The 26,381-nt window shown below is 38.3% G+C and overlaps 1 protein-coding gene across 1 annotated transcript in view; it reads left to right on the top strand.

Moving 5' to 3' along the window:
* Positions 1-26,381, top strand: part of DNAH8 (dynein axonemal heavy chain 8) — a 313,373-nt gene that overhangs the window by 47,041 nt on the left and 239,951 nt on the right. The window contains exons 16-23 of the mRNA XM_053671408.1: positions 4,350-4,430; positions 4,817-4,933; positions 5,734-5,853; positions 9,245-9,377; positions 10,605-10,720; positions 12,711-12,817; positions 18,505-18,580; positions 19,530-19,728. Of these exons, the coding sequence (XP_053527383.1) occupies positions 4,350-4,430; positions 4,817-4,933; positions 5,734-5,853; positions 9,245-9,377; positions 10,605-10,720; positions 12,711-12,817; positions 18,505-18,580; positions 19,530-19,728 (949 nt within the window). The remainder of the gene's footprint in view (positions 1-4,349; positions 4,431-4,816; positions 4,934-5,733; positions 5,854-9,244; positions 9,378-10,604; positions 10,721-12,710; positions 12,818-18,504; positions 18,581-19,529; positions 19,729-26,381) is intronic.

Below are 26,381 nucleotides of genomic sequence, written 5' to 3'. Positions count from 1 at the left end.
CAAAGTTTATCTATATTGTTCCATGTATGAGTACTTTATATCTTTTTATGCCCAAATAACATTCCATTGTATAGTTATACCACACTTCAGTTATCCACTCTTCAGTTGATGGATGCTTGGGTTGTTTTCATTTTTTGGCCATTATTAATAATGCCGTGAATATTTGTATACAAGTTTTTTTGGGACGTATATGTTTTTATTCTCCAGGGAAGCAATTTTCGACCTTTTTCATCCAATGGCACACATAAACTAATTACTAAAATTCTGCAGTACACCAAAAAATATATTTTTTGCCGATCCGACAAAAAGATATGTATAGTTTGGATTCATTAACACCAGATGGCTATTGTTGTGTTGGCTGTTGTCATTTTCTTTTATCTGACAATCTAAGGGAAAAGCGATCAGTGCCCCTGACTAAATAGTCAAGCATTGCATGTTTTAAAAATTCTTGAGGCAGCAATGCTCCAGTCGTTGGAGGAATGTCTATTCAGATCCTTTGTCCATATCTTAACTGAGTTATTTGCCTTTTTATTACTGAGTTATAAGCGAGGTCTGTCCAGAAAAAGTAAAGCCATCATTAATATAATGAGAACGGTTTGTGAGACATGGATGTAACCTGACAGCCAGGGAGAGTGGACTAGAATGCACATGTATGAGCAATGACAACTTCACTGACTTCACTGGACTGACTAGTCAGTGGGCAAGGTAGATGCTGTTGAGTGAGCATGTGTACTGTGTGGCTGTCGCATTCAAGGTGGCTGAGTGAGTAGAGCAACAAATCTGCATCCAGTTTTGCATTAAGCTTGAGCATTCCTCCACAAAAACTTTTCTGGTGATCCAGAAGGCTGTAGCTATGGGCAGCTGGTGATTGGCAGTTTCATCACGACAGCATGCCTGCTCATGTGTCACATTTTGTGCAGTTTTTTTTTGCAAAACATCAAACCACCTAGGTGGCTCAGCCCCCTACAGCCCAGATTTTGTACCCTGCAGCTTCTTGCTTTTCCCAAAACTAAAATCACCTTTGAAAGGGAAGAGATTTCAAACTGTTGATGAGATTCAGGAAAATATGATAGAGCTGATGGAGATATGATATGATAGAGATCAGGAAAACCGTGTGAGGTCCCAAGGTGCCTACTTTGAAGGGGACTGAGGCGTCATTGTCCTGTGTACAATGTTTCTTGTATCCTGTATCTTCTTCAATAAACGTCTCTGTTTTTCGTGTTACATGGCTGGATACCTTGTGGACAGACCTCATATTCTAGGTACAAATATCTTATCACATAAATGATTTGAAAATATTTTCTCCTATTCTGTGAGTTTTCTTTTCACTTTCTTGATAGTGTCCTTTGAAGCATATTTTAAATTTTGGTGTTCAGTTTATTACTTTTTCTTTTGTCTCTTGTGTTTTTAGTGTTACATTCACCTAATGCAAGGTCATGAAGATTTATGCACATGCTTTCTCCTAAGAGTTTAATAAATTTAGCTGGTATCAAAATAGTATTTAATTGCTGTATTTAAAAAACAGACAAACAAACCTGAGAGGATTGTTGGCATTGTGCAAACTGTAGCTTCAACATAAAAAACCCTAGGTTTTTTATTGGCTAGTTGTGGCTTTGGAGAATTGACAGTTGAAGTGCTGCTGTAAATTGAGGATCCTATCACCTGCATTATGTCCTTCAGGATTTAGTTAGTATCAAATGATATCAGGAAAGTCAAAGCCCTTTGCCAAGTGTCAAGTATACTTAAAAGTTCAACTACAAGTAAAAAAAAAGCAAGGAAGGAATTAATAACTTCTGAAACCAGTAAGTAAACATTTGAAACCATGTAACATTATTACTTTGATGGGAGATTACCTTGAACCCGTATCTCCCATTACACAGTGCAATAAATTGCAAAATGGCCAAAAATTGATTGTTATGGTTCATCTCTGAAACAGCAAAACTTATTATTTTTTTCCTGACTTGGTGTATTTTATTTTTTTTAATATATTTTATTGATTATGCCATTACAGTTGTCCTATTTCCCCCTTCATTCCCCTCCACCCTGCACCCTCCTCCCCCACCATTCCCCCCTTTAGTTTATGTCCATGTGTCTCAAGTTCTTTAGCTTCTACATTTCCCATACTATTTTTGCCCTCCCCCCATCTATTTTCTGCCTACTGTCTATGCTACTTATTCCCTGTACCTTCTCCCCCCTTCTCCTCCTCCCACTCCCCTGTTGCTAACCCTCCATGTGATCCTCATTTCTATGGTTCCACTCCTGATCTAGCTGTCCTCTTAGTTTGCTTTTGTTTTAGGTGTGGTTCTTAATAACTGTGAGTTTGCTGTCCTTTCACTGTTCATCTTTTTTCTCTTCTTTTTCTTAGATAAGTCCCTTTAACATTTCATATAATAAGGGCTTGGCGGTGATGAACTCCTTGAACTTGACCTTATCTGAGAAGCACTTTATCTGCCCTTCCATTCTAAATGAAAGCTTTGCTGGATAGAGTAATCTTGGTTGTAGGTCTTTGGATTTCATGACTTGGAATACTTCTTTCCAGTCCCTTCTTGCCTGTAAGGTCTCTTTTGAGAAATCTGCTGACAGTCTGATGGGAACTCCTTTGTAGGTGACTGTCCCCTTATCTCTTACTGCTTCTAGGATCCTCTCCTTCATTTTAATCTTGGCTAATGTAATGATGATGTGCCTTGGTGTGTTCCTCCTTGGGTCCAACTTCTTTGGGACTCTCTGAGCTTCCTGGATTTCCTGGAAGTCTATTTCCTTTGCCAGATTGGGGAAGGTTCTCCTTTATTATTTTTTCAAATAAGTTTTCCACTCGTGGCTGTTCCTTTCCCCCTTCTGGTACCCCTATAATTTGGATGTTGGAACGTTTAAAGATGTCCTGGTGGTTCCTAAGCTTCTCCTCATTTTTTTGAATTCTTGTTTCTTCATTCTTTTCTGTTTGGTCATTTTTTTCTTCCTTTTGGTCCACTTCCTTGATTTGAGTCCCAGTTTCCTTTCCATCACTATTAGTTTCCTGCTCATTTCCCTTCATTCCAATTAGTTTAGCCTTCATTTGTTCCTCTAATTTGCGAGTAAAATCAACCAGTTCAGTGAGCATCCTGATCATCAGTGTTTTGAACTGTGCATCTGAAAGGTTGGCTATTTCTTGGTCACTTAGAATTATTGGCTCTGGGGCTTTGAGCTGTTCTTGAGCCATAATGTTTTGGTCTGTTCCCACCTGTTATGTATGAGGGGCGGAGCCTAAGGTGTTTACCAGGGCAGGGTGACCCAGTTGCTGGGTTGTGATGCTGTATGTGGGGGCGGGGTCAGAGAGGGGCAATGGTGTTTGTTCCACTCTCTCTCAGATTTCTGTCCCCTCTGCTGCTTCCCGCAAGCAAATTGGGCCCTTCTGGTGCTGGTTCCCGGGTGTGTGGGCTTGTGCACCCTCCAGGACCCTGTGGGTCTCTCCAGCGAACTCTCTGTGAGCCTTGGATCCGCCCCCAGCACCTCGACCCCTAAAGTCTTTCCAGTTGGTGCTTTCAGGCTCTAATTCCCGTCGCTGGGGCCCTAGCCTGCAGTCTGTCTCACTGTTTCCTCCTTCCCTTGGTTTATCTGCGCGAGTATGTGTGAACGAGGTCAGCCAGCTGCCTTGTGCCCCCCACTGCGTCCACCTGTTGCCACTCCACACCTGGGATCTGCCAACCGCCACCTGCACTCCTGGGTCGGTCATCCGGCCTTTTCTGCCTGACCCCGCTCCACCGCTGACTCCGCCCCTCCTTACTGGTCTGGCTGAATGGTTCCTTGTATTTGAACTTCCGTACAGTTCAATTTTCTGTGTTTTGGCCGCGTCTTTGTTACTAAAACTTTGTTGTCTTTATACTTGGTTGCACAAGGAGGCACAGTGTTTCCACCTACACCTCCATCTTGGCTGGAAGTCACAAAACTTATTATTAATTCTGATTGTGTGGACATTGATTTTGATTCAAGAAAACAAGTGTGGCATCAGTGATATGTATGCTTTACTGTGTCAAAGGTCAAGCAAGAGAAAGAGGAAAATGTGTAATGACAAACATTGTGAAAAGATAATTATCCAAGCTATTTAAAATAGCACAAATCTAAAAGGCAATTAAATAATGAATATGAAAAATGCAACTCTGGAAAGCCCCACTGACTCATTGTTTGAAGGGGAAGCTCAAGCACTTTACAGATGAGGAGAAAGTGCGGTAAATTAGTACATGTTGAAATGAGGACCCTCCATCTGGCAGGATTGTGAGGAAATGGGTATTATGAAGCCTTGCTGGTCTGAATCAAAATACGTCTGTTGTTTTAAAATAAGTTAAAGTAAAACACACCATTTTGACTTTTGACAGGATCTTCTGCAGTACTATGATGAGTTATGTCAGGAAGTGCCTTCTGTGTTTGTCAATCTGATGACACCCAAAATGAAAAAGGTTGGTAATGCTGAAGGTTACACTAATTTTCTTGCCATTTAAAGTTAGATTATGGATTTTAGAACATGTTTTTTGCCTAGACCCTCTATCTTTCTAGTTCAATTTTATAGCTTTATTATTGCTACGGAATGGTTTCTTGTCTAAGTTTTGTTGCCTTTGCAAAACAATTAAATCTAAAGAATTAGAACTTTCTAAGAAACAGCGATTGCTTCACAGGCAGCCAAAGCTGATTAATAAAAACCAAAAAGTCACCTTTGCTAAGTATAATGGAGGAGAAATGTAATTAAGGAAATATTATCTATAATATTTCCAAGCAATAAAAGAAAGCTTTTTTAATAAATACTGATGCTTATGCTAATAATGGAAGCTTTGTTTTTTTTTTCTAGGTGGAATCTGTGTTGAGACAAGGGCTCACAATATTAACATGGTCATCTTTAACACTAGAAAGCTTCTTTCAAGAAGTCGACTCAGTTTTGGATATGTTCAATCAACTTTTAAAGAAGGTAAAATAGATGAATGTTAAAAAACTACCTACATGGATATCAGGCTATGAGTAACAGTTTAATGACCTATGAAAGCCCTTTGAAGGCTCTGACTTTTTACTAAAAGGAATCCATTAAGTTAAAAAATAATGCTTTATATTTCTCTAACTACTTTGAGCCCTTTTCATTTAGGATTGCCTGTTCTTTCTGAATTACCTTGCCTTAGATATGTTAAAATGATGGCTCAATTCCACAATGTATTTTAGAGAATGGGATAATTGTAGACTGTGGAAAATGGCAGAACAGAGTGCCCCAATACCCCTGCATCTAATATTAATTAAATGAGACAGTCATCTAGTTGGCCACTGTCTGTTGATTTATGACATGTTTGCTACATAGAACATGCACATCATTTTGATGTGCTAGTCTGTCATTGGCGGCAGCTGGTGTAATCCTCAGAACTTAGAGGCTTGGGGGTTTGATTTTTCTAGGGAGAGGTCTCTGCCTTTCATTAGGTATGTGTTTCTCCCCAGGTTACCTTACCTCTCTGAGCATTGATTTCTTTCACTGTAAAACTGGGGTAGTGACAGTTCATGGGCTCGAATGAGGATTTAAAAGAGAATATATATGGTACACATTATTGCTCAATAAAACTTTAGTTCCATGTCAAGCTTTCTTTGCAGATATACTTCTAAAATTTCCACCAAATTATGCTGGGCTCTGGAGGCAAGTTTCCAGATATAGCCCTCTAAATTAGTTTATAAATCGAGTACATTTTGGATCAAAGAAGAGTTTTCTTCCACATTTTTTCTTGTTGGTAGATCAGTGACTTGTGTGAGATGCATATTGATACAGTTCTAAAGGAGATAGCCAAAACTGTGTTGATTTCTCTGCCTGAAAGTGGTGCTACCAAAGTAGAAGACATGTTGACACTCAATGAGGTATGCATTTACATATTTTATTTTAATCATAAAAATGCTCATTTTAATCGTAAACCTAAAATGTAAAGTTACACTCTAAAAGTAGAAATCTGTGTCAATTGCGTTTAGATGTCTTAGCTGTTCTGGAACATCCTCAGCTCCAAAGAGGTACAGACTTCAACAGCTCTGGCCAGTGGCCACACTCCAGACATTATTCTTCTAATGTCCCAACTTCGTGCTAGGTTCTGTCAGTGCTTCACTGCTCTTCTTCCTCTGCGCAGGCTCCTGGGACAATACCATCCATTCTCATGGCTTTAATTACCGCATACTTCCCCTTCCTGTCACTCAGATATCTGGGAGCCATCAGGACTCCTTTCAGCTACACACCCCTGCTGGTTTGAGTCTTGCCATTATCTTTCCAAGACAACCAAGGGTGGCTCCATCTCAAGGGGCTCAGTTAGCCTGTGAAAAACAAGTACCTTTGCCCCTCTTTCTATGAAAATGAAATTTCTTCTCAGAACACCTCTTTTTGCCTTCAGGTGTTGGGATACTCAGTCAGCCTCTTGCCTAAGGGCTACTTAGGCATGGGCCAGCACTGCCCTGTGTCCCCAAATTCTAGAGGACAGGGATCAGGGTCTCTGAGTAGTTTATTATTATTATTTATTGTTGTTTTCTGAGTAGTTGTTTAGAAAGTTCCCTACACTTATTTCTCCAAGTCTACCAATAATCAGGCTTGCCTTCTGTAACCTCAAGGTGGGCAATGGGCTGAAGTTTGCCTTCTCTGCTACCTTTTAAAAACTGCTTTTCATGATGTGAGGGATCTTAAAATCATTTGTTCTCAGCATTGGGGCCTTGACTGTAATGGACACAGTGCTGAAGGCCCCATTTTAACATTTTGTTCTTGGAGTATGCAAATTTGAAATGTTTTTATGTTTCCACTTTTTTTTTTTGGCCATTACAAATAATGCTGCTGTGAATATAGTGTACAAGTTTCTGTGAGGATAAGTGATCATCTTTCATGGGTATAAACCTAGGAGTGGGATTACTAGGTTGTATGTTAACTCCACTTTGAAACTTTTTTTAAAAGATGATTTGAAACTCCAACTTTTATATTTTTTAAAGATTTCATTTATTCTTCGAGGGAAGGGAGGGAGAAAGGGAGGGGGAGAAACATTGACCAGCTGCCTCTTGCACACCCCTCACTGGGAACCTGGCCCAAAACCCAGGCATGTGCCCTGATCAGGAATCAAACTGGAGACCCTTTGGTTCCCAGACTGACTGGCACTCAATCCACTGAGCCACATGAGCCAAGGCCACTTTTAACCTTTTGAAGAGCTGTCAGACTATGTTCCAAAGTGGCTGTGTTATTTTACCTTCCCACTAGCTTTGTACAAAGTTCCAATTTCTCTATATCTTGTCGACACTTCCTATCATTGCCATCCTGGTGGCTGTGAAGTGTATCTTACTGAGATGTCGATTTCCATTTCCCTAATGACTAGTGATGTTGACCCTTTTGCCATGTGATTATTAACCTATGGTATACTTCCCTTCAGAAATGTCTGTTTTTTGATTTGTAATTATTTTTTATATGTTCTAGCTACTAGTCCTTGATCAGATATATGATTTGCATTTTTCTTCCATTCTGTGGGTTGCCTCTTCACCTTGTTGATGTTGTCTTAACAAATTCCAAAAGTTTTTAAATTTTGATGATGTCCAATTTATCTTATTTTTCTTTTGTTGCTTTGTTTTTGGTGTTATAGCTAAGAAAACTTTGCCTAATCAAAGATCATGAAGTTCTATGACTATCTTTTTTTTTGAGTTTTATTGTTTTAGCTCTTGCATTTAGGTCTATGATTCATTGTGAGTTAATTTTTGTATATGGTATAAGGGAAGGATCCAATTTCATTCCCTTGCAAGTGGATATTCAGTTGTCCCAGCACCTATTGTCAAATTTTGTTAACTTTATTTTTATATAGTATTGGAAACATACAGAAGAATTTATGTGGCATCATCTCATTTATTCTTGTGGGCACATTGTTTTAAAAAGACTTCTTTGTATGTGTGTTTTGAGATATCTGGGGGTGTCAGAGGATTACCCAAGTAAACATGTGTCATCTGTCTATCATATTTAATTTGTAGTGTATGGTTCTTAGGGGATTTCAAAGCAAACAAGGGTGGGGAGGGCGATCGTGTAAGCCTGTGTTTACATGTGGTCAATCAGCTGGGATTAGCTGGAAGTGTCTACTTGCTTAAAACTCATTTTCCCTGCTAGACTGAAGTGGTTCTTCGCCACCATTTTCACTGCACTGTTTAACACTGTGTTGACTAATTAGACGAGATGGGAGGAGTGGATGATGGAGCAAAGTCAGGGGAGTTGGTGGGGGTTCAGACTACCAGAGAATGTCTTCGGGGAGGAGGAGGAGGAAACCATTTCCCATGAGACTGGCAAAAGATGAGGATGGGTTTAGATACAGATGAGGTTGTATAAATGGGAGCAACAAACTTAGAAGTGTCTCCCTCAGTCGAGTAGCCAAGAAAGGAACATGAGGGCTGCACGGAGAATATGGGACCTTGTAAGGCTTGTCGGGAGAGGTTTGCATAGATAGGCTTCTGTTCCTTTGCAGAGGTGGTTTGGAAGGCCCAATTTAGCTGCTCCCATTTGCTTTTCTCTTTTCTAGAATGTATGGATGTTGCGGGTATGTCAAAAGGCCTGTTCAATTTATATACCAGTTTTCTTTTTTAAATGTAGCTAGTCTTTAGCTTCTTCCTAAAGCCTCCTCTTCTGACCATTAAAAAAGATTTCGAAAGGCACAGCACAGGTTTTCAGAATCAGTCAAAGCTGATCTTAAAACTCCATTTTTACCGCTGACCATGTGACCTTGGTCAAATTTCTTACTCTTCCTGAGCCTCGGTTTTCTCAGCTGTGAAATGAGTACAATAATGTTACCTATCCCAAGAGGTTGTCATGTGATTAAATGAATTAATACACACAAAGCTCTTAAATTTTAATGCATGGAATCCAACACCATACTCACTTAAAAACCTCATCTCATTTGAATCTCAGTAACACTTTGGATTGTCCTTTTGTAAACCATTTCTTATTTTAAACTTTTAACATTCTCATCTCTTTATTTCTTTAGCCTTTTTTCCCCATCATATAAATGTGAACGTAGATGCCTGTGTGTGACTGAATCAGATAACGATAAAAAACTGAATTTCTCTTCTTTCTCCTGTTCTCGGTGTGGGCCTTAGCAGCTGTGTCTTCAGTCACTGACAGTTTTGGATCTGAAACATTATGCTGTTGGCAACTGTCTCTAGTTATTTTCAAGGGGTGTTAATTTAGCTTTATTAATGACTTTCACAGTATTTTTAAATTATCTGGAAATTAATAAGTCATTTCTTTGTTTAATAGACATATACAAAAGAATGGGCCGAGGTTCTAAACCACAAAAGTAAGCATGTGGAGGAAGCTGTCAGAGAACTTATATCAATATTTGAAAGTATTTATGAAGTTAAATACAGTGGGAGAAAAAAACACGGATCAGGTAATTTTACTGGCTGTTATGTTTGAATCACAATAGTTAGAGATATGTTCACAAGTAGACACCTTCTGGTTAGCAGGTACCAAAATCCAGACTCCGAGAAGGAAAGCAGAGCAGGTATTCAGCACAAACCACGTTGTTTGCATGAACTGTTCAGGCAGGCACAGCGAACCCTTTCTGTTAGAGCAGCCATTTTCAACCAATGGCAAGAGTCTTTAAAACATGCAATACTTGACTATTTATTTTCATTTTTATTTTACTTTTATTGTTGTTCAAGTACGATTGTCTCCATTTTCACCCCACAATGTACCCCCACTATTTAGTCAGGGGCACTGACCTCTTTCCCTTAGGTTGTCAAATAAAAAAAATAACTACAGCCAATATAACAATAGCCATCAGTACAAATGAATCAAAATTATACATATTTTTGGTCAGATCAGCAAAATACATATTTTTTGGTGTGCCACAAAATTTAAGTAATTAATTTATATGTACCATGAAATGAAAAAGGTTGAAAATCACATAGTTAGAGATGGTGGAAACCCTTCTGAAATCCAAGTTCCCAGATTCTAACCAAGGACCAACCTTTTCCGTGGATAGCAGTCTCAGGTCTGCTATGTTCTCATTCTCTCTCTCTCTCTCTCTCTCTCACACACACACACACACACAGCCTTCTAAAAGGCCTGGAGACATTTTTGGTTGTCACACAGCAAGGGGAGGTGCTACTGGCTTCTAGTGGGTAGACACTAAGGATGCTGCTGAACATCCCAAATGCTCAGGACAGCCCCCAGCAACTAGACTGTCAATAGTGCTAATGATGAGAAACTCTGAGCTTAAACAACTAGCCATAGCATGTCTTCTTTAGCTTAGAGCTTTCCCTCTTAGTCTAATTAGTTTTCCTCAGAAGTGTCAAAACACAAAAATATCCATTTATTAAGTTATAAAACTCAAAAAAGTAAATATTGTAGAAAGATAGTATGTAAAACCCTCCTTAAATATTTCTTAATTCTAGATACTAAGCATATATTTAAAGAGTGTATTTCTCAGTGGAATGATGATTCTATTGAGAGGGGTGATTTAAATTGCATTCAAGAATGATTCCTACAGAAACAAAATTTAAATTTTTAAATTAAGAACATTTTAAGAAAGTTTTAAAAGAAGTTTAGACCATATATAGTAAATCAAATACTTAATATTAAATGTTATATATTTTTTGTCTTTTATCTATAGAGCAGAGGAAACATGTTGTTTTTGGAAGTGAAGCAGAAGAGGGTGAAAACCCTGATTATGAGACTAATATTGTGACTGAGGTTGCTGTCAATGATAAAGAAGATGAATTTAAAAAGGTATTTATTGTGACACAACCTTACTGTACCTCACAGGACTATGCCCCGTAGGATTGTAGATGACCCTGAATGGTGCTTTGTTCAGGAGGCTCTACAACCATCCTATGTGGATGTACAACTAATTTGGATTTATAACAAAATCCAGAAAATATAACTTCCAATTCTGCACTGTAGAACCTGACAAAATATGGCAATCCTTACAGTTTTCTCCAACATCATCAACTTTTAATGTGATCTTTCAACTACATGTGTATAGTTATCTTCCCCTATTATAATTGGAAGAGACCATGTTTCTATAATTGACCATGTTTTCTTATATAGTAAATGCCTCTTCTAGGATTGTAGTGTCAATCTGTTTGACTCAATGGAGAACTTTTTCTCAGTTATTGTGTTTAATAGTGTTACCTGTATTGCAGACATAGATTTTGATTCAGTCAGGGCCCAGGGATTCACATTTTTAACTAGCACCATGAATAGCCTGTAGACTCTTCCCTGGGAGAGACCCTGAGTGGGCAGGTTTTCACACTGTGTTGAGAAGTGTTGAAATGAAGGTTCTTTTCTCCTTCTGCCTCAGCTTTCTGGCCATGCATCACTGCTGAGTGCCACTGCCACATCTGTGCTCAGTCCTGCTTCCCTGCCCCTGTCAGTCTTCTAACTCATGATATTTATCTTCATTCACTATTTTACATTCTTCTACACTCTTGAACATACACTACTTAGGAGGTGACTGCACTGCTGCAGCTCCAGGTAATCCCCCAATTAGAAAGGATCTGGTAGCACTCAGTCTTGCTCTACAGACCACAGCCAGAGTTGAAAGGAACACAACTGGAAGAAAAGAGTACAATTTTGGAAATAAATGGCACACATTTGTTACACTTTCACCTCCTTGCTCAAGGATGATATCAGCAATTGATGGGGAAACACTGTCCTGCTGAGTCTAGATTTTAGCTTTGGATTTCTTCTAGAACCATGCGCCAGGCTGCCATTAGCATTGGTAGGAGTCAGTGGGAGATCAGAAGGTATTCCCATGCCAGCAACTCTTCTCTTCCAGTTGCATTCCCTTCAACTTGGGCTGGGGTCCGTAGAGCAAGACTGAGTGCTATCAAATTCTTTCCAATTGGGGAATTACCTGGAGCTGCATCAGTGCAGTCACCTCCTAAATAGCCTCTGCCTCTCAAATCCACCTTCCACATTGCTGTCAGAATGGTCTGTCTAAGGTAAATATCTGATCATGTCACACCTGTGCTTCAGCCTGGTAAAGCTAGTTCTCTTTGTTCACACCTGCTGAGCCTTCCTTCTGACCCAACTCAACCCAACCAACCCAACTCAACCCAGCTGAACCCAACTCACTCACCCAGTCACAGAGGGGCATAGTATGGGCAGAGTATGGGCAGAGACTGACCCGTTGATATGTAAGCAAGATGTGGTGCCTAGACCACTGTCCAGGCTCAATACTTGTTCTATACTCTGACCAGTAAATTTGCTACTTCTCTGCAGGCAAAGAGGGGATTGGAGAGAGGGGCAAACTATGGTCTCAAGACAGTGCAGGTTTCATGCCATATACATTGGTGTTGTACATTTTGAAATGTGTTCATCTACCATGCTACACATTTTAAGGATGGTGACTACATATTGTTTTATGCTTATACCCTTAAGCATTGAGAAGTGTACTGCACTTAATAAATGCTTCAGTTTTGTTGAGCAAATTACTGAGTATTGAGCAAACCATGATTATTTTGAATAAGCTACTTTTGAGTTTCAGCTTTTCAGTAAGTCCTTGTGGTTTTCTAGATTGTTTATGAAAGCAAACTTTTCATTATTCTTTTGAAAAATAAGCAAGTAATTTAAGGTTGGACTTTCTATAATATAATTGAAATTGTATAGTTCATTATTTTTCATTTTTCACATGACACTTGTAATATTCCTGCTTTGGGTGTGTTAGAGTTTTTGTATTTTTTTGTACCAAATGTAATATAATTTCTTATTACAGGAATGTAAAGAGGTCTATGCTTTCTTCTCTCATCAATTACTAGATAGTCTTCAAAAAGCTACACGATTATCTTTGGACACAATGAAAAGAAGAATATTTGTTGCAAGGCAAGTTGAAAATATGCTAAATATGTCTGGTAATACTGCCATAACATAATGCTAATAAGAGCACCTCTTTTTATTAACTTAAAAATTAAAAATTTAAAATATAGCCTTGATGAAAAGACTGTATGAAAGCATAAGGGTAATATTGCAAGAACAGTGATCAAATGAACAACCAAGTTCTTAGCAGCTGGGCCAAGATGAAGAACACTGAACACAGCCAATTCCCTTACTGGTCCTCTCCTCACCCTGCCTCACCCACAGGTAACTACTATCCTGAACAATGTTTATCATTGTCTTGGTTTTCCTTAGAGTTTGCCATGTATTTGTATTCCTAATCAATATATCACTTACTTTTACTTGTTTTGGACTGAATTCAGCATTATGTTTTTTAGATTAATGTATGTTGATATAGCTTATTTTCACTTCTGTTTAGCGGGAGCATGCACAATCTTTTTCTGCTCTACTAGTGATGGTCATTTGGACTGTTCCTCGTTTGGACTATTTTGAATAAAACCTCTGTGGACGTTCTTGTACCCTTCTCCTGCTACACGTGCAAAGAGTGTAATGGCTGGGCTGTAGCGTATGTTCATGCCTCGCTTTGCCAGACAATGCCTAGCATGAGAGTCCCAGTGCTCCTCACCCATGCACACAGCTGGTGCTGTCATTTTAAAAAGTCTTGCCAGCATATGGGGTATGCCATGCTTCTCATTGGAATTTCAGTTATCATTTTTCTGGTTACCAATGACGTTGAACATATTTTTATGTTTACGAGCCATTTTTGCTTTCTCTTCCTTAAAATTTGTGTTTTCCTTCCCTTCCCTTCTGTTTAACTGCCCTCTCTGCTTCTCCTCCCATTTTTTCCTCTTCCTCCCCTTCTCCTCCTCTTCCAAGCTATTGGATTGAATTCATTTGTCAGTTCTCTCAACATATTAGTTTGTTGATGATAATGCAGCAAATATCTTCTTTCAGTTGTGGCCATTTTTTCATTCTTTTTATGGTATCCTTTGCTGGGTTTTAAAATATTCAAGTTATTCAAGTCTGTCTGTTCTTTAAAATATTCATTTATCAATCTTTTTCTTAGTAATTTGTGATTTTCTTATGTCTTTTAAAAGAAGTATTTCCTATTTCATTATGTCTTCTAAAATTTTTTAGTTTTATCTTTTACATTTAGTGATTTAATCCACATGGTATTGATTTTTGTAGTTAGTGTGAGGTAGGAAACCAGTATATTTGTTTCTGTAGTTAATTAACCAAGCAAAAGTTGTTGAAAATTATTTTTTCTTTTGGAAAGATTATTTAGATTACATTGAATCTGTAAAACACTTGGAGACAATTAGCTTCCTTACAGTATTGAGTCTTCCATCCAGAGTCATGTGTTAACCAGAATCATGGATTTGCCTTTAATATTTTTCAATGAAGTTCTATAACTTTCAGTGTAAAAGTCTTGCACATTTTTGTCAGATTTATTCCTTAGATTTTTGTTGCTGAATCTTCCTGTGTGACTGTAAACTTGTCAAATTTTCCTTCTGTTGTAGTCAGTTCTTGTTTCATATATTATAAAGCTATACCATTAGGTGTATACAAAGTCATAGTAGTTAGATCTGCTTAGAGAACTGCTCCTTTTACTTTTAATTGGTGAACCTCTTCATGCATATTAATCATGATTCATCATGTTCTATTTAATCTGTCATCAATTTTACTTTGCCAGCATTTTTTGTGTATCTTTTTTATCTCTTCATTTAAACTTTACTGTGCAGTTTTTGTTTTACCTCTTAAAATCATCATATATAGGATTATTTTTATTTAATACGATTATCTCAGTCTTTTAAAAAAATAGATCACTAGCTATCAGAGAGATGCAAATTAAAAGCACAATAAGAAACCACTTTACATGGGTTAGAATGGCCATCATAAACAAAGAAACAAACAACAAGTTTGGAGAGGGTGTAGAAAAGAGGGGACCCTAATCCATTGTTGGTGGGATTGCAGACTGGTATAACCACTGTGGAAAACAGTATGGAATTTTCTCAGAAAAATAAAAATGGACCTGCCTTTTCATCCAGCAATTCCACTGCTGGGATTATATCCTAAGAACCCTAAAACACCAATCCAAAAGAACCTATGCATCCCAATGTTCATAGCAGCACAATTTACAATAGCCAAGAGCTGGAAGCAACCTAGGTGCCTGTCAGTAAATGAATGAATCAAAAAATTATGGTACATATACACAATGAAATTCTATACAGCAGAAAGAAAGAAGGAGCTCCTAACTTTCACAACAGCATGTATGGAACTGGAAAGCATCATGCTGAATGAAATAAGCCAGGTGTTGAAAGACAAATACCATATGATCTCACCTTTAACAGGAAGCTAGCAACAAAACAAACAAGCAAGCAAAGTAAAAACAGACACTGAAATAGAGAACAGGGGGACAGTGACCAGAAGAGAGAGGGGAGGGAATTTCAGGGGAAAAAGGGGGAGGATTTACAGGAACTAGTATAAAGGACACATGGACAACAACTAAGGGGGGTGGAAATGGGAGGGAGGTGGGGAGCACTGAGGGGGTGGGCTGGGATGGGAGTAAAAGACAGAAAACTGTACTTGAACAATAATTAAATAAAAAAAAATAGAGCTTAGTTTACATTTATTGTGATTTTTTATATAGTTACAGTTAATCATTTATGACCTTTTATTTTAATGTATGAGGAGTAAACTTTCTTATTCTTCATTTTAACTAAAAATGCCCTTTTTTTGCTTTTCTACTTTCATAACAAGTTTGGCTAGATAAAAATTTTTAGTTTGTCTCCCAGCACTTTGAAAGTACTTCTTCATTTTTTTCTGATGTTTGTTACTCTGCAGTCAGTCTAAGGGAAGATTGTATTTTATCCTTGATATTCTGTAGTTCTTTTCCCCTGTGAAGAGTTCTTTATTTAATCCTGCTTTTCTCTCAGAATACACTTTCTATTGAGTGTATATAGTGTTCCTTAATCTTGAAAATCCTCAGCTACTTCCTCTTCAGTTATTACTTTTGGGATATTCTCTTCTGATGGAACTCCTAGTAGCTGAACATTGAATGGATTGAGCACATAATTTATTCTTCCAACTAGAACACTTTTAGTGAGGGGCATGATTCAGATGACCTGTCAGGATGGACTTAACCCAGAACTGTCCTGGGCACAATGGATGTGTGGTCATCTCAAATGTTGGGTCCTCTCCTCCCTATGTCCTAACTACTCTGTCACACATTTGATCTTTCTGCATTTCTGGGCTACATCATGGGCAAGTATCTCTGTATGTAGTAAAAGTTGATTTCATCTATTGCATCTTTTAAAAAAAATTTTAATTGTTTGAGTACAGTTTTCTGCCTTCTGCCTTTTACTCCCAGCCCAGCCTACTCCCCCAGTCCTCCCCACCTCCCTCCAGTTTCCACTCCCCCTTGTTTTTGCCCATGTGTCCTTTATACTTGTTCCTGCAAACCCTTCCCCTTTTCCCATAAAATTCCTTCCCCTCTCCCCTCTGGGCACTGTCAGCCTGTTCTCTATTTCAGTGTGTTTGGTTATATTTTGCTGTTTGATTGTTTTGTTGTTTAGGTTCCTGATAAAGGTGAGATCATGTGGTATTTGTCTTTTACCCCCTGGCTTATTTCGCTTGGCATAATGCTTTCCAGTTCCATCCATGCTGTTGCAAAGGGTAGGAGCTCCTTCTTTCTTTCTGCTGCATAGAGTTCCATTGTGTAAATGTATCATAGATTTTGGATTCCTTCATTTACTGATGGGCACCTAGGTTGCTTACAACACTTGGCTATTGTAAATTGTGCTGCTATGAACATTGTGGTGCATAGGTTCTTTTGGATTGGTGTTTTAGGGTTCTTAGGGTATAGTCCTAGCAGTGGAATTGCCAGGTCAGAAAGCAGATTCATTTTTAGTTTTCTGAGAAAATTCCACACTGTCTTCCATAGTGGTTGTATCAGTCTGCATTCCCACAAATAGTGCACTAGGGTTCCCTTTTCTCTACACTCTCTCCAACACTTGTTGTTTGTTGTTTTGCTTATGATGGCCATTTTGACTGGTGTGAAGTGGTTTTAATTTACATCTCTCTGATAGCTAGCGATACTGAATATCTTTTCATGTGTCTCTGGATCCTCTGTATGTCCTCCTTGGAGAAGTATCTGTTCAAGTCCTTTGCCCATTTTTTAATTGGGTTGCTTGTCTTTTTAGTGTGGAGTCATGTGAGTTCTTCATATGTTTTGGAGATTAAATGCTTGTCTGTGTCATCTATTACACCTTAAATATTTTAACCGATACTTTTCTTATCCTCTGGGTATTGTATCATTTCTGCCTTTTTAGTGTAGCAATTCTTTATGATCATTGTTTTAGAAGATAGTCTTCATTTGTATCTTTGAACATCGTCATCACACTTGTTTTAGAGTTTGTCATACTTTTCTACATTGAATTTTATCTGGAGTGAGTTGCTGGTTCAATTATTGGTATTTTAGTTCTCTTTCTTACTGTTAGGCATATACATGGTTATTGGGATTTTAATTAAGTCATTTTGAATAAGAGAAGTTTGTTTTTGAGTGTTTGTTTTTCTTTCCCTCTGTTCTTATCTAGGAGGTTCACTCTTGCCTTCACATCACCCTTGGAACCTTGAATACAGAGCCAGATTTAATGGGCTCACAGTTCCTGCCCCGTAAAGAGATGCCAGGGTGTGGCAGGTTCAGCAGGGAGCACACAAGAGCCTGGCTGAGGGATGCGGTGGCTCTACTTCTGTCAGCCCAGGCCCTCACTGTCCAGAAAAACTGTAGCTGTAGGCAGTAGGCTATATTCATAAGTGGAAGTGTAGTTTTCTGGTAATGACAGCATCTCTTGCTTGGAAAGTTGACATTTATTATAATTTTGTATGGGTTGGGGACAGAGGTCAAGGCAGAGGAAGATGACCAAACTGATTTGCAGCTCTGGTCTGTGTGTCCTTCATTGCTTGCACTCATGTGTTTGTATATCTGTATTTATATCTGAGCATGAGTGATATTGTTTAAAAAGCTTTTTGGAAAGCTTTGACATAAAACCTCCTGTCTAATCTTATAAAAAAGTTTATATTAAAAAGTATTCAGGGTCTGGCAGAAGTAACGCCTGCTTGAGTGTGGTTGGTAGGGTAATACTATGGGTATAATAATTTATAGCTCTAATTTGAATATTTCACCTAAAATGTTATATGGTGTGCTTGAGTGTGGTATTATTATGTTACAGAATTACACACTTATGATTTTGTAATAAAAGATTTTGTAAAAAAAAAAAAGGGGGTGTTATTTGTGCTGGACCCTACATGAGGGCATATGCTTTTTATTGGGCATAGGTTGGTGCATTTTGCTGGTAATCTTTTTCCCCAGCCCCATAATGCCTGTTGTGAGGCTGAGGAACAAATGCTTCTAGTAAACATTATTAATTACAAAGAGAACAGCATTAAAATACTAGAAAATGTGTACGAGACTTAATATTTTACTTCTAAGAGTATTAAATCATTGTGTTTTCTTAGTTCTTTGAAGTTTATACTTTCACTATAAATAACACTCTCTTCATGTAATTCAGTATTTTGAAAATGGTCTTTATTTTATGACTGAGTGTTATAGCTAAGCAAACTATTTATGAACTTATAGGTTAAGGTTTTTCAGCTAAATGTCTATCTTATTACAGTCTATATGGACGAAAGCAGTCAGATGATGTTATATCCTTTATAAAAACTGAAGTACATCTTGCGATTCCTAATGTGGTAAGTATTATTAAATAGTCACATTAACACAATGATATTTTGGTAACGTATTTAAGGAGTGTAGCATTAGAACTGAACTTTCATTGATGGTAACCTCTTGGTCCTATGTATTTTTTAATTTCACCTTACTATTTAACAACAATAAAATATTATGATTAATATCTTACAAAAATTGCTCTGCATAGCATATGGTATACTGAGGGTTGGTGTAACAGTTGAGTAAAGCACATATTCAGCCATCAATTAGCAATTAAATATCTTGCTTTGTCTTACTTTAAACATTACATTATCCAAATAAGACCATGTCAGAAGTCAAAATCCCTACCCCAAACACTTGACTATGAGGAAACCCACTTTGTATGCAGAATAGAAAGAACCTATTCCCTGAGCATCACGAAACCCTGTGCCTTCTCATGGATCCTGTCTCAACCACCCCAGCTGTGTATTGGTATCTCGAACCCAAAACCACGCAGGATGACTGAGGTGCATCCTGTGAGAGGCCAACGGATGAGGCCAGGCAGGGCCAATCTGTGACTCACCTGAAGCCACATCTACACAGTCTGGCCTCCTGGAGGGTAGCTCCTTTGCTTATTTGGCACAGTTCAGACAGCTAAGGTCAGACTCTTGGCAGCATAGCTCCTTTACTTATTTTGCTTCATGAACATCCAACACACTGTCACAATTTTTGGCTGTATCCAGCCAACCTCACAGGGAAAGAATGGTAAGTACTATTTTACCTTCTTGTCTGTGAAAACTGGTAGAATGGGAAAACCTCAGATAGAGAAAGTCTTCATGCAGTTTGTGCTTCCCTCACATCCTCCCCTGAAAGCAGCTTTTCCTGGGCCAGCTGAGGCTGTTCTCACTGGGGGGAGGCAATGGGAGTGGTAAGCATCAGAGGGCTGGATTTTATGTGCCAGCAGAACCAGGAACTTGTTTCTTCTTTTCACAGGTAATGGTCCCAAGTTTGGATGACATTCAACAAGCCATTAACCGTATGATCCAGTTAACCCTGGAGGTCAGCAGAGGTGTGGCTCACTGGGGGCAACAACCGACCCGTCTCATCAAGCCCCTCATCACCAGTGGCAGCCGTACCACCACTAGTGAACTGACCCATCCAAGCACAGGAAAACAGTTGAAGAAGGAAGAAAGTAAGAATGTTAAAGCAAACCTGAGATCAGTAGAATCTTAGGATTACAACAATTAATAAGTGCTCTCTCTGATTCCTCCTGGGTATGACAATACTATAAATATTTTTTAAGTCACTTTATGCTTATTTGTTAAGTTTTACATTTAAAAAACTAGTGTTCTCCACCCTCCATCTGAAACATTACATGCAGACATTTATTTCCTGATTTTGGTCATGGGTGAATAAGGATTTTTATCATAGTTCTGCTATCATAATTTAGATTCAAAATTAAAAATGAGAATAAGAGCATTGTATTTGGTCTCATAAACTTAATTTGCTGGAACATGGTGCTCAGATGGTTTGGGTCATGTGTTCCTTGGGCATAAAGTAATATGAGCTATTCCCTCAAGTAATTACCAGCATGATATGGTGCTGACCCCAAATTCCAGGGACATTTTTGGATACTGTGTTGTACAGAAAGTCAAACAACTACTACTAATAATTTGCTCCTTCTTATTCTTCTTTTTCTTTTTCTTCCTCTCCTTTTCTTCTTTTCCTCTTCCTCCTCCTCTTCTTTTTTCTTTGCTGATCTGCCACATTTGAAATTTTTTGTTTACTTTTGATGAAAATTTTATATATTTAAGGTATGCAACATGATATTTTTAAATACATATACATTATGAAATGATTACCACAATGAAAGTAATCAGCATATTCTGCCTCTCCCATAATTAGCATCTTTTTGTGTGTATGTGGTGAGAACACTTGAGATCTATTCTCTTAGCAAATTTCAAGCACATAATACATTATTATTTACTATAGTTACTATGCTACATTAGGTCTCCAGAACTTACTCATCTTATAACTGAAAGTTTGTATCCTTCAATCAGTACCTTCCCTTTTCCTCCACTCCCAAGACTCTGGTAGCCACTATTCTACTCTGTGTTACTATAAGTTTGAGGTTTTTTTACAATGAAATATTATTCAGCCTTTAAAAGAAGGAAGCCTGCCATTGGTGACAACCTGGATGAATCCAGAGGACATTATACTAAGTGAAATAAGACAGACACAGAAAAAGGATATTGTATAATCTTATTTATATGTGGAATCTAAAAAAAAGGTCAAATTATTTTTCCGAAACCATATCACCTCCATTGGTGACCAGGGAAATGCAAATTAAAAATAAGGTCCTATGTAAGTTACCTGAACGGGTGGCCTAGACCCCGCTGCCACCCTTCTGTGTTATGCAAACGTTGTTCTCCCAGCTTTACCTGTATAGTCCCGTGGGTTGTTCCCTACAACCAGCCAATGAAGGACAAGAAAATCTCAGGCCTGGTGTATGATGAGTTGGCTTGATGTTTTGGTGTGAACTGAAAATGGACTTTGTCCTACAGACTACTCATGAGTGGCCCTTAAGGATTGTGAGAGGGGCTGTTTCCCCTCCTGGGCAGAGCTTCAAGAAGCGTATCTTTTTGAATGAGGAAGAATGATTTAAAGTGAAGATATACATGGACTCTTGGGTAATGATGAATGGCTGGACTCACGTGGGAACTAGGAGAAGCAACATTGGAAAATGAGAGTAAGGTGGTTTGGGGAAAAAAGCATGTGGATGGGTCTGTGTATATACAGACCTAGCGATGGCCTAGGAATGAACTCAGCTAAGAGGACTAGAATCCAATGGTCTTACTTTTAGTCCAATGTTTTCTATTATTATAACAGACTAAATGTAAAGCTAAAAGCATCTAGGTGCAAGAGTCTTTGGATTAATCAACAACAAGCTTGCAAATAAAAACTATTCTCTGCCATATTATCAACTAAAAGTATGATGATAAAATAAAGGCATTTTTATACATTGAATGTCTTTAAAAATTTACCTTTAATGCACCCTTTTCTATGAAGTTACCAAAGGTTGTACCCTTTCAAAATGAGAAACTAAAATAATAAAGAAGAGAAGAAGATATGGGATGTAGGGAACAGGAGTGAAATACAGTGAGAGAAAAAAGGGAATTCCCAGTTAAATGATCAAAGATGAGTACACAATAACAATTGTATTCTAAGCTTAGAGGGCCAGCAGTGTAGACAAGTTTTCACTGCCCTCATCAAGATGCCTGGTGCCATTGTACTGTCTTTTAACTCGAAGACTGAATGCTTGTGTGCACCTGGTCCATCTTTTCGTCTGTGCTTGCTTGCTTTCACATGCGCTGATGAAGTTGCTGCTCTCCTCTCATTGCCCTAGGTCAGCCAAAGAAACTTATTTCACTCTTTTAAGTGTTCTGCTTTGACCTACATTTGAGAACTGGAGGAAAGTATTGTGATCTAGGAGACTATGAGTTACCCCACTGTCCTGGCCATATTCCTGTTGGACATCCATTACTTAGCTTATAAACACAGCACTGCCAGATGCCTGGATTATGGTGAGACTTATATTTTCTATATAGGACTCACTTATGATCCTACCCCATGGCTTCCCCAAAAAGGACTTTTGTAAACTTGTGGAAAGCGGAAGCAAGCCTAGATCCAGAGACTCTAGCTTCTTTTATCTTTGGAGCCTTCATCTAATATGAACAATTAATGTTTTTCTTTCATAGTTATGTTTGTCCATATAGCTAATTTAAAAAAAATTAAACAACATATTATTTAAAGATAAGACATCAGATTGTCTTTGAGTTTATCTTCAAAGAAAAATCAGGATAATGGATACTTAGGGGTAAAGAGATGTGATTGGAGATGGTCCTAGAGAGGACTCCTAATACCTTGGCATTCTCTTCTTAACTTGGGTGCTGAGTACATAGAAATTCTTTTTCTTCATCAATATATGTTTTATATATTTTTAATTCTTTAATAAATGTATTCTACTTGTCATATATGCCTCTGCACATATATTTCACTCACCCATACATATCCTCCAGCGAACTAGGAATATAGGGAATTTTCTGATAATGCTGTCCATGGAAAAATCTAAGTATTTATTTTCCATTAAAATGAATAAAGAAAGAAGCCTGCTATTATCACTTTTATTCAATATTTTACTGGAGATCTTCACTATGAAGTCAGATGATAAAAATTAAAATAATAATTGGAGACTTCCAGCCAAGATGGAGGCATAGGGGGAATCACTGTGCCTCTTTGCACAACTAAATTTAAAGACAACAAAGATTTAGAAACAAAAACACAACCAAACAGACAGAAAAGTAAACTGTACTGAAGTCTGACAACAATGAACCATTCATCCAGACCAGTAAGAGGGGTGGAGTCAGCAGGGGCTGAGAGGGGTCCTGGCAGGAGAAGGCAGTGATTGATGACCCTGGCCAGTGCAGATGGAAACCCAGTAAGGCTCGCAAGGCAGCTGGCTGGCTGACCGCGGACACACATTTGTGCGCAGAGAAACCAGGCAGTTTAAAAAATAGTCAGTGAGACAGACTGTGCAACCCAGGGCCCCAGTGATGGGAAATAAAGCCTAAAAACACCGATTGGAAAAACTTCCAGGGGCTGAGGTGCCGGGAGAGGCTCCTAGCCCCACAGGAGAGTTCGTTGGGAGACCCACAGGGTCCTAGAATGTATACAAGCTCATCCACCCAGGAACCAACACCAGAAGGGCCAAATTTGCTTGTGGGAAGCAGCAGAGGGGACCAAAATCTGAGAGAGAGAGTGGAAAAATGTCATAGCTCCCTCTCTGACCCCGTCCCCAGTCACAACCCAGCTACTGGGCTGACCCACCCTGGTGAACACCTAAGCTTTCGCCCCTCATACATAACAGGTGCGAACAGACCAAGACATTATGGCTCAAGCAGAAGAGTGGCTCAAGCAGAAGAGCAGCTCAAAGCCCAGAGCCAATACTTCTAAGGGACCAAGAGATAGCCAACCTATCAGATGCATAGTTCAAAACACTGGTGATCAGGATGCTCACTGAACTGGTTGATTTTAGTCACAAATTAGATAAAAAAATAAAGGCTACACTAAGTGAAATGAAGCAAATTGCACAGGGAACCAATAGTGATGGAAACAAATCTAGTAATAAAATCAATGGAGTGGACCAGAAGGAAGAAAGCAAGAATTCAAAACAGAAAAGAATGAAGAAGCAAGAATTCAAAAAATGAGGAGAGGCTTAGGAACCTCCAAGACATCTTTAAATGTTCCAACATCTGAATTATAGGGGTGCCAGAAGGGGAAGATAAATAGCAACAAGTGGAAAACTTATTTGAACAAGTAACAAAGGAGAACTTCCCCAATCTGGCAAAGACAGTAGACTTCCAGGAAGTCCAGGAAGCTCAGAGAGTCCCAGAGAAGGTGGACCCAAGGAGGAACATACCAAGACACATCATAATTACATTAGCCAAGATTAAAATGAAGAAGAGAATTCTAGAAGCAGTAACAGATAAGAGGACAGTCACCTACAAAGGAGTTCCCATCAGACTGTCAGCTGATTTCTCAAAAGAGACCTTACAGGCAAGAAGGGACTGGAAAGAAGTATTCCAAGTCATGAAATCCAAAGACCTATATCCAAGATTGCTCTATCCAGCAAAGCTTTCATTTAGAGTGGAAGGGCAGATAAAGTGCTTCTCAGATAAGGTCAAGTTAAAGGAGTTCATCATCACCAAGCCCTTATTATATGAAATGTTAAAGGGACTTATCTAAGATAAAGAAGAGAAAAAATATGAACAGTGAAAGGACAGCAAACTCACAGTTATTAGCAACCACACTTAAAACAAAAGCAAATTAAGAGGACAGCTAGATCAGGAGCAGAACCACAGAAATGAAGATCACATGGAGGGTTAGCAACAGGGGAGTGGGAGGAGGAGAAGGGGGGAGAAGGTACAGAGAGTAAGTAGCATAGACGGTAGATAGAAAATAGAAGGGGGGGGCAAGAATAGTATGGGAAATATAGAATCTAAAGGACTTGAGACACATGGACATGAACTAAAGGGGGGGAATGGAGGCGAGGGTGGAGGGGAATGAATGGGGGAAAATGGGACAACTGTAATGACATAATCAATAAAACATATTAAAAAATAATAATTGGAGCCCTGGCTGGTGTAGCTCAGTGGATTGAGCGCGGGCCTGTGAACCAGACAATCGCGGTTTGATTCCCAGTCAGGGCACATGCCAGGGTTGCAGGCAGGTTCCCTGCAGGCCGGTTCCCAGCAGGGGACGCACAAAAGGCAACCATACATTGATGTTTCTCTCCCTCTCTCCTTCCCTTCCCCTCTAAAGATAAATAAATAAAATCTTAAAAAATAATAATAATAATAATAATTGGAAAAGAAGCCTAAGATTGTTTTTACTTAATGATAATGCATAGAAAATTCAAGGAATCTAGAAACAACTGTTATAACTAAAAAGTTTAGTAATATATATGTATAAAGACCAATTATATAAAATAAAGAGTAATTCTATACTGGCCAATAATTCACTTAAAATGTAATACAATTATGTTAATTATATCTGACCATGAAGTACTTTATAAATGTAAAAAAATATTTTCACACCATTTTTGGAGAAAATGATTATTATTTAATGACGTGGAATACTAGAATAAATTTTTGACATGAAGAAGACACTTCCTTAATTAACTTACACATTCAATACAATTCCAGTAAAATTACAGCAGAATTTTTCTATAATTCCTTAATTTAACTTTAATAATTGATTATGAAGTCATATGGAAGTACAAAGAGCCAGAAATAGCTTAAAAATTGGTGAAGAGAAAAAGGTAAGGGGGCCTGCCAAATAGCAAGGAGTATTACAAAGTCAAACTAATTCAGAAAATCTTTTAATGGTCCAAGAGTTGATAATAGATCAGTGAAACAGGACAGAGACAGCAGAAACACATATATGAAAATTAGCTTATGACTTGGATAGAATTACAAATCACAGGGTAAAGAATATACTATTTAATGAATGGCACTAGGGACTTTTATCCATATGGGAAACCTTAAATGTATCTTAAACTACATACCTGCTATTCTATATTCTATCGTAATAGTAGTTATGTAAATGGGCATAAGTTAATAGTGGGTATATATATATATATATACACACACACACATATATACACACACACACACATTCTATATATTTGTGTGTACACATTCTATTCTATATGTACATATACACAGAACTCTGATGGATTGCTGATGGGTGTGTAAAAAGGTACAGCATGTTGGAACCAGGTAGACACCTCCTTAAAAAGTTAAATGTATCTTTACCATTTGGCTCAGCAACTTCACCCCTAAGAATTTATCTAAGAGAAATGAAATCAGATGTTCATGTAAGGACTTGTATGTGAATGTTCCTAGCTACATTATTTGTAATAGCCCCAAAGTGCTAGCAACCCAGATGTCCAAAATTGGTGAATGGGTAAACAAAAAGTGGTATATTGATACAATGGAATACTTTCATGCAGTAAAAGGGATAGAACTACCCAGACGTGCCATGTTAGTCAATTAGTTAATTAACTTAATTAAGCCTATTCCCTGCCATTTTGTTATGCTGTAATTTTGATTAAATATAAGACAAAAGAACAAATGAGTGACTGGCCTTAGAGGAGATACTATTCGGCTTCAGCTAATTGTTGCCATGACGGAATGTGGGCACTGTATTGCCAGGTTAAACCATTTTAAGAGAAAAGCTGTAATCTGGAATTTTGTGTGAAATCACATGATTTTTAATTGTTAA

Source organism: Artibeus jamaicensis, unplaced genomic scaffold (assembly GCF_021234435.1).
Source record: "Artibeus jamaicensis isolate MK-2021 breed Jamaican fruit bat unplaced genomic scaffold, CSHL_Jam_final contig_1803, whole genome shotgun sequence".
In the NCBI taxonomy this organism is placed as follows: Eukaryota; Metazoa; Chordata; class Mammalia; order Chiroptera; family Phyllostomidae; genus Artibeus; species Artibeus jamaicensis.
Note: the sequence above shows the minus strand (reverse complement) of the source record. Positions and strands in the feature narration are given on the sequence as shown.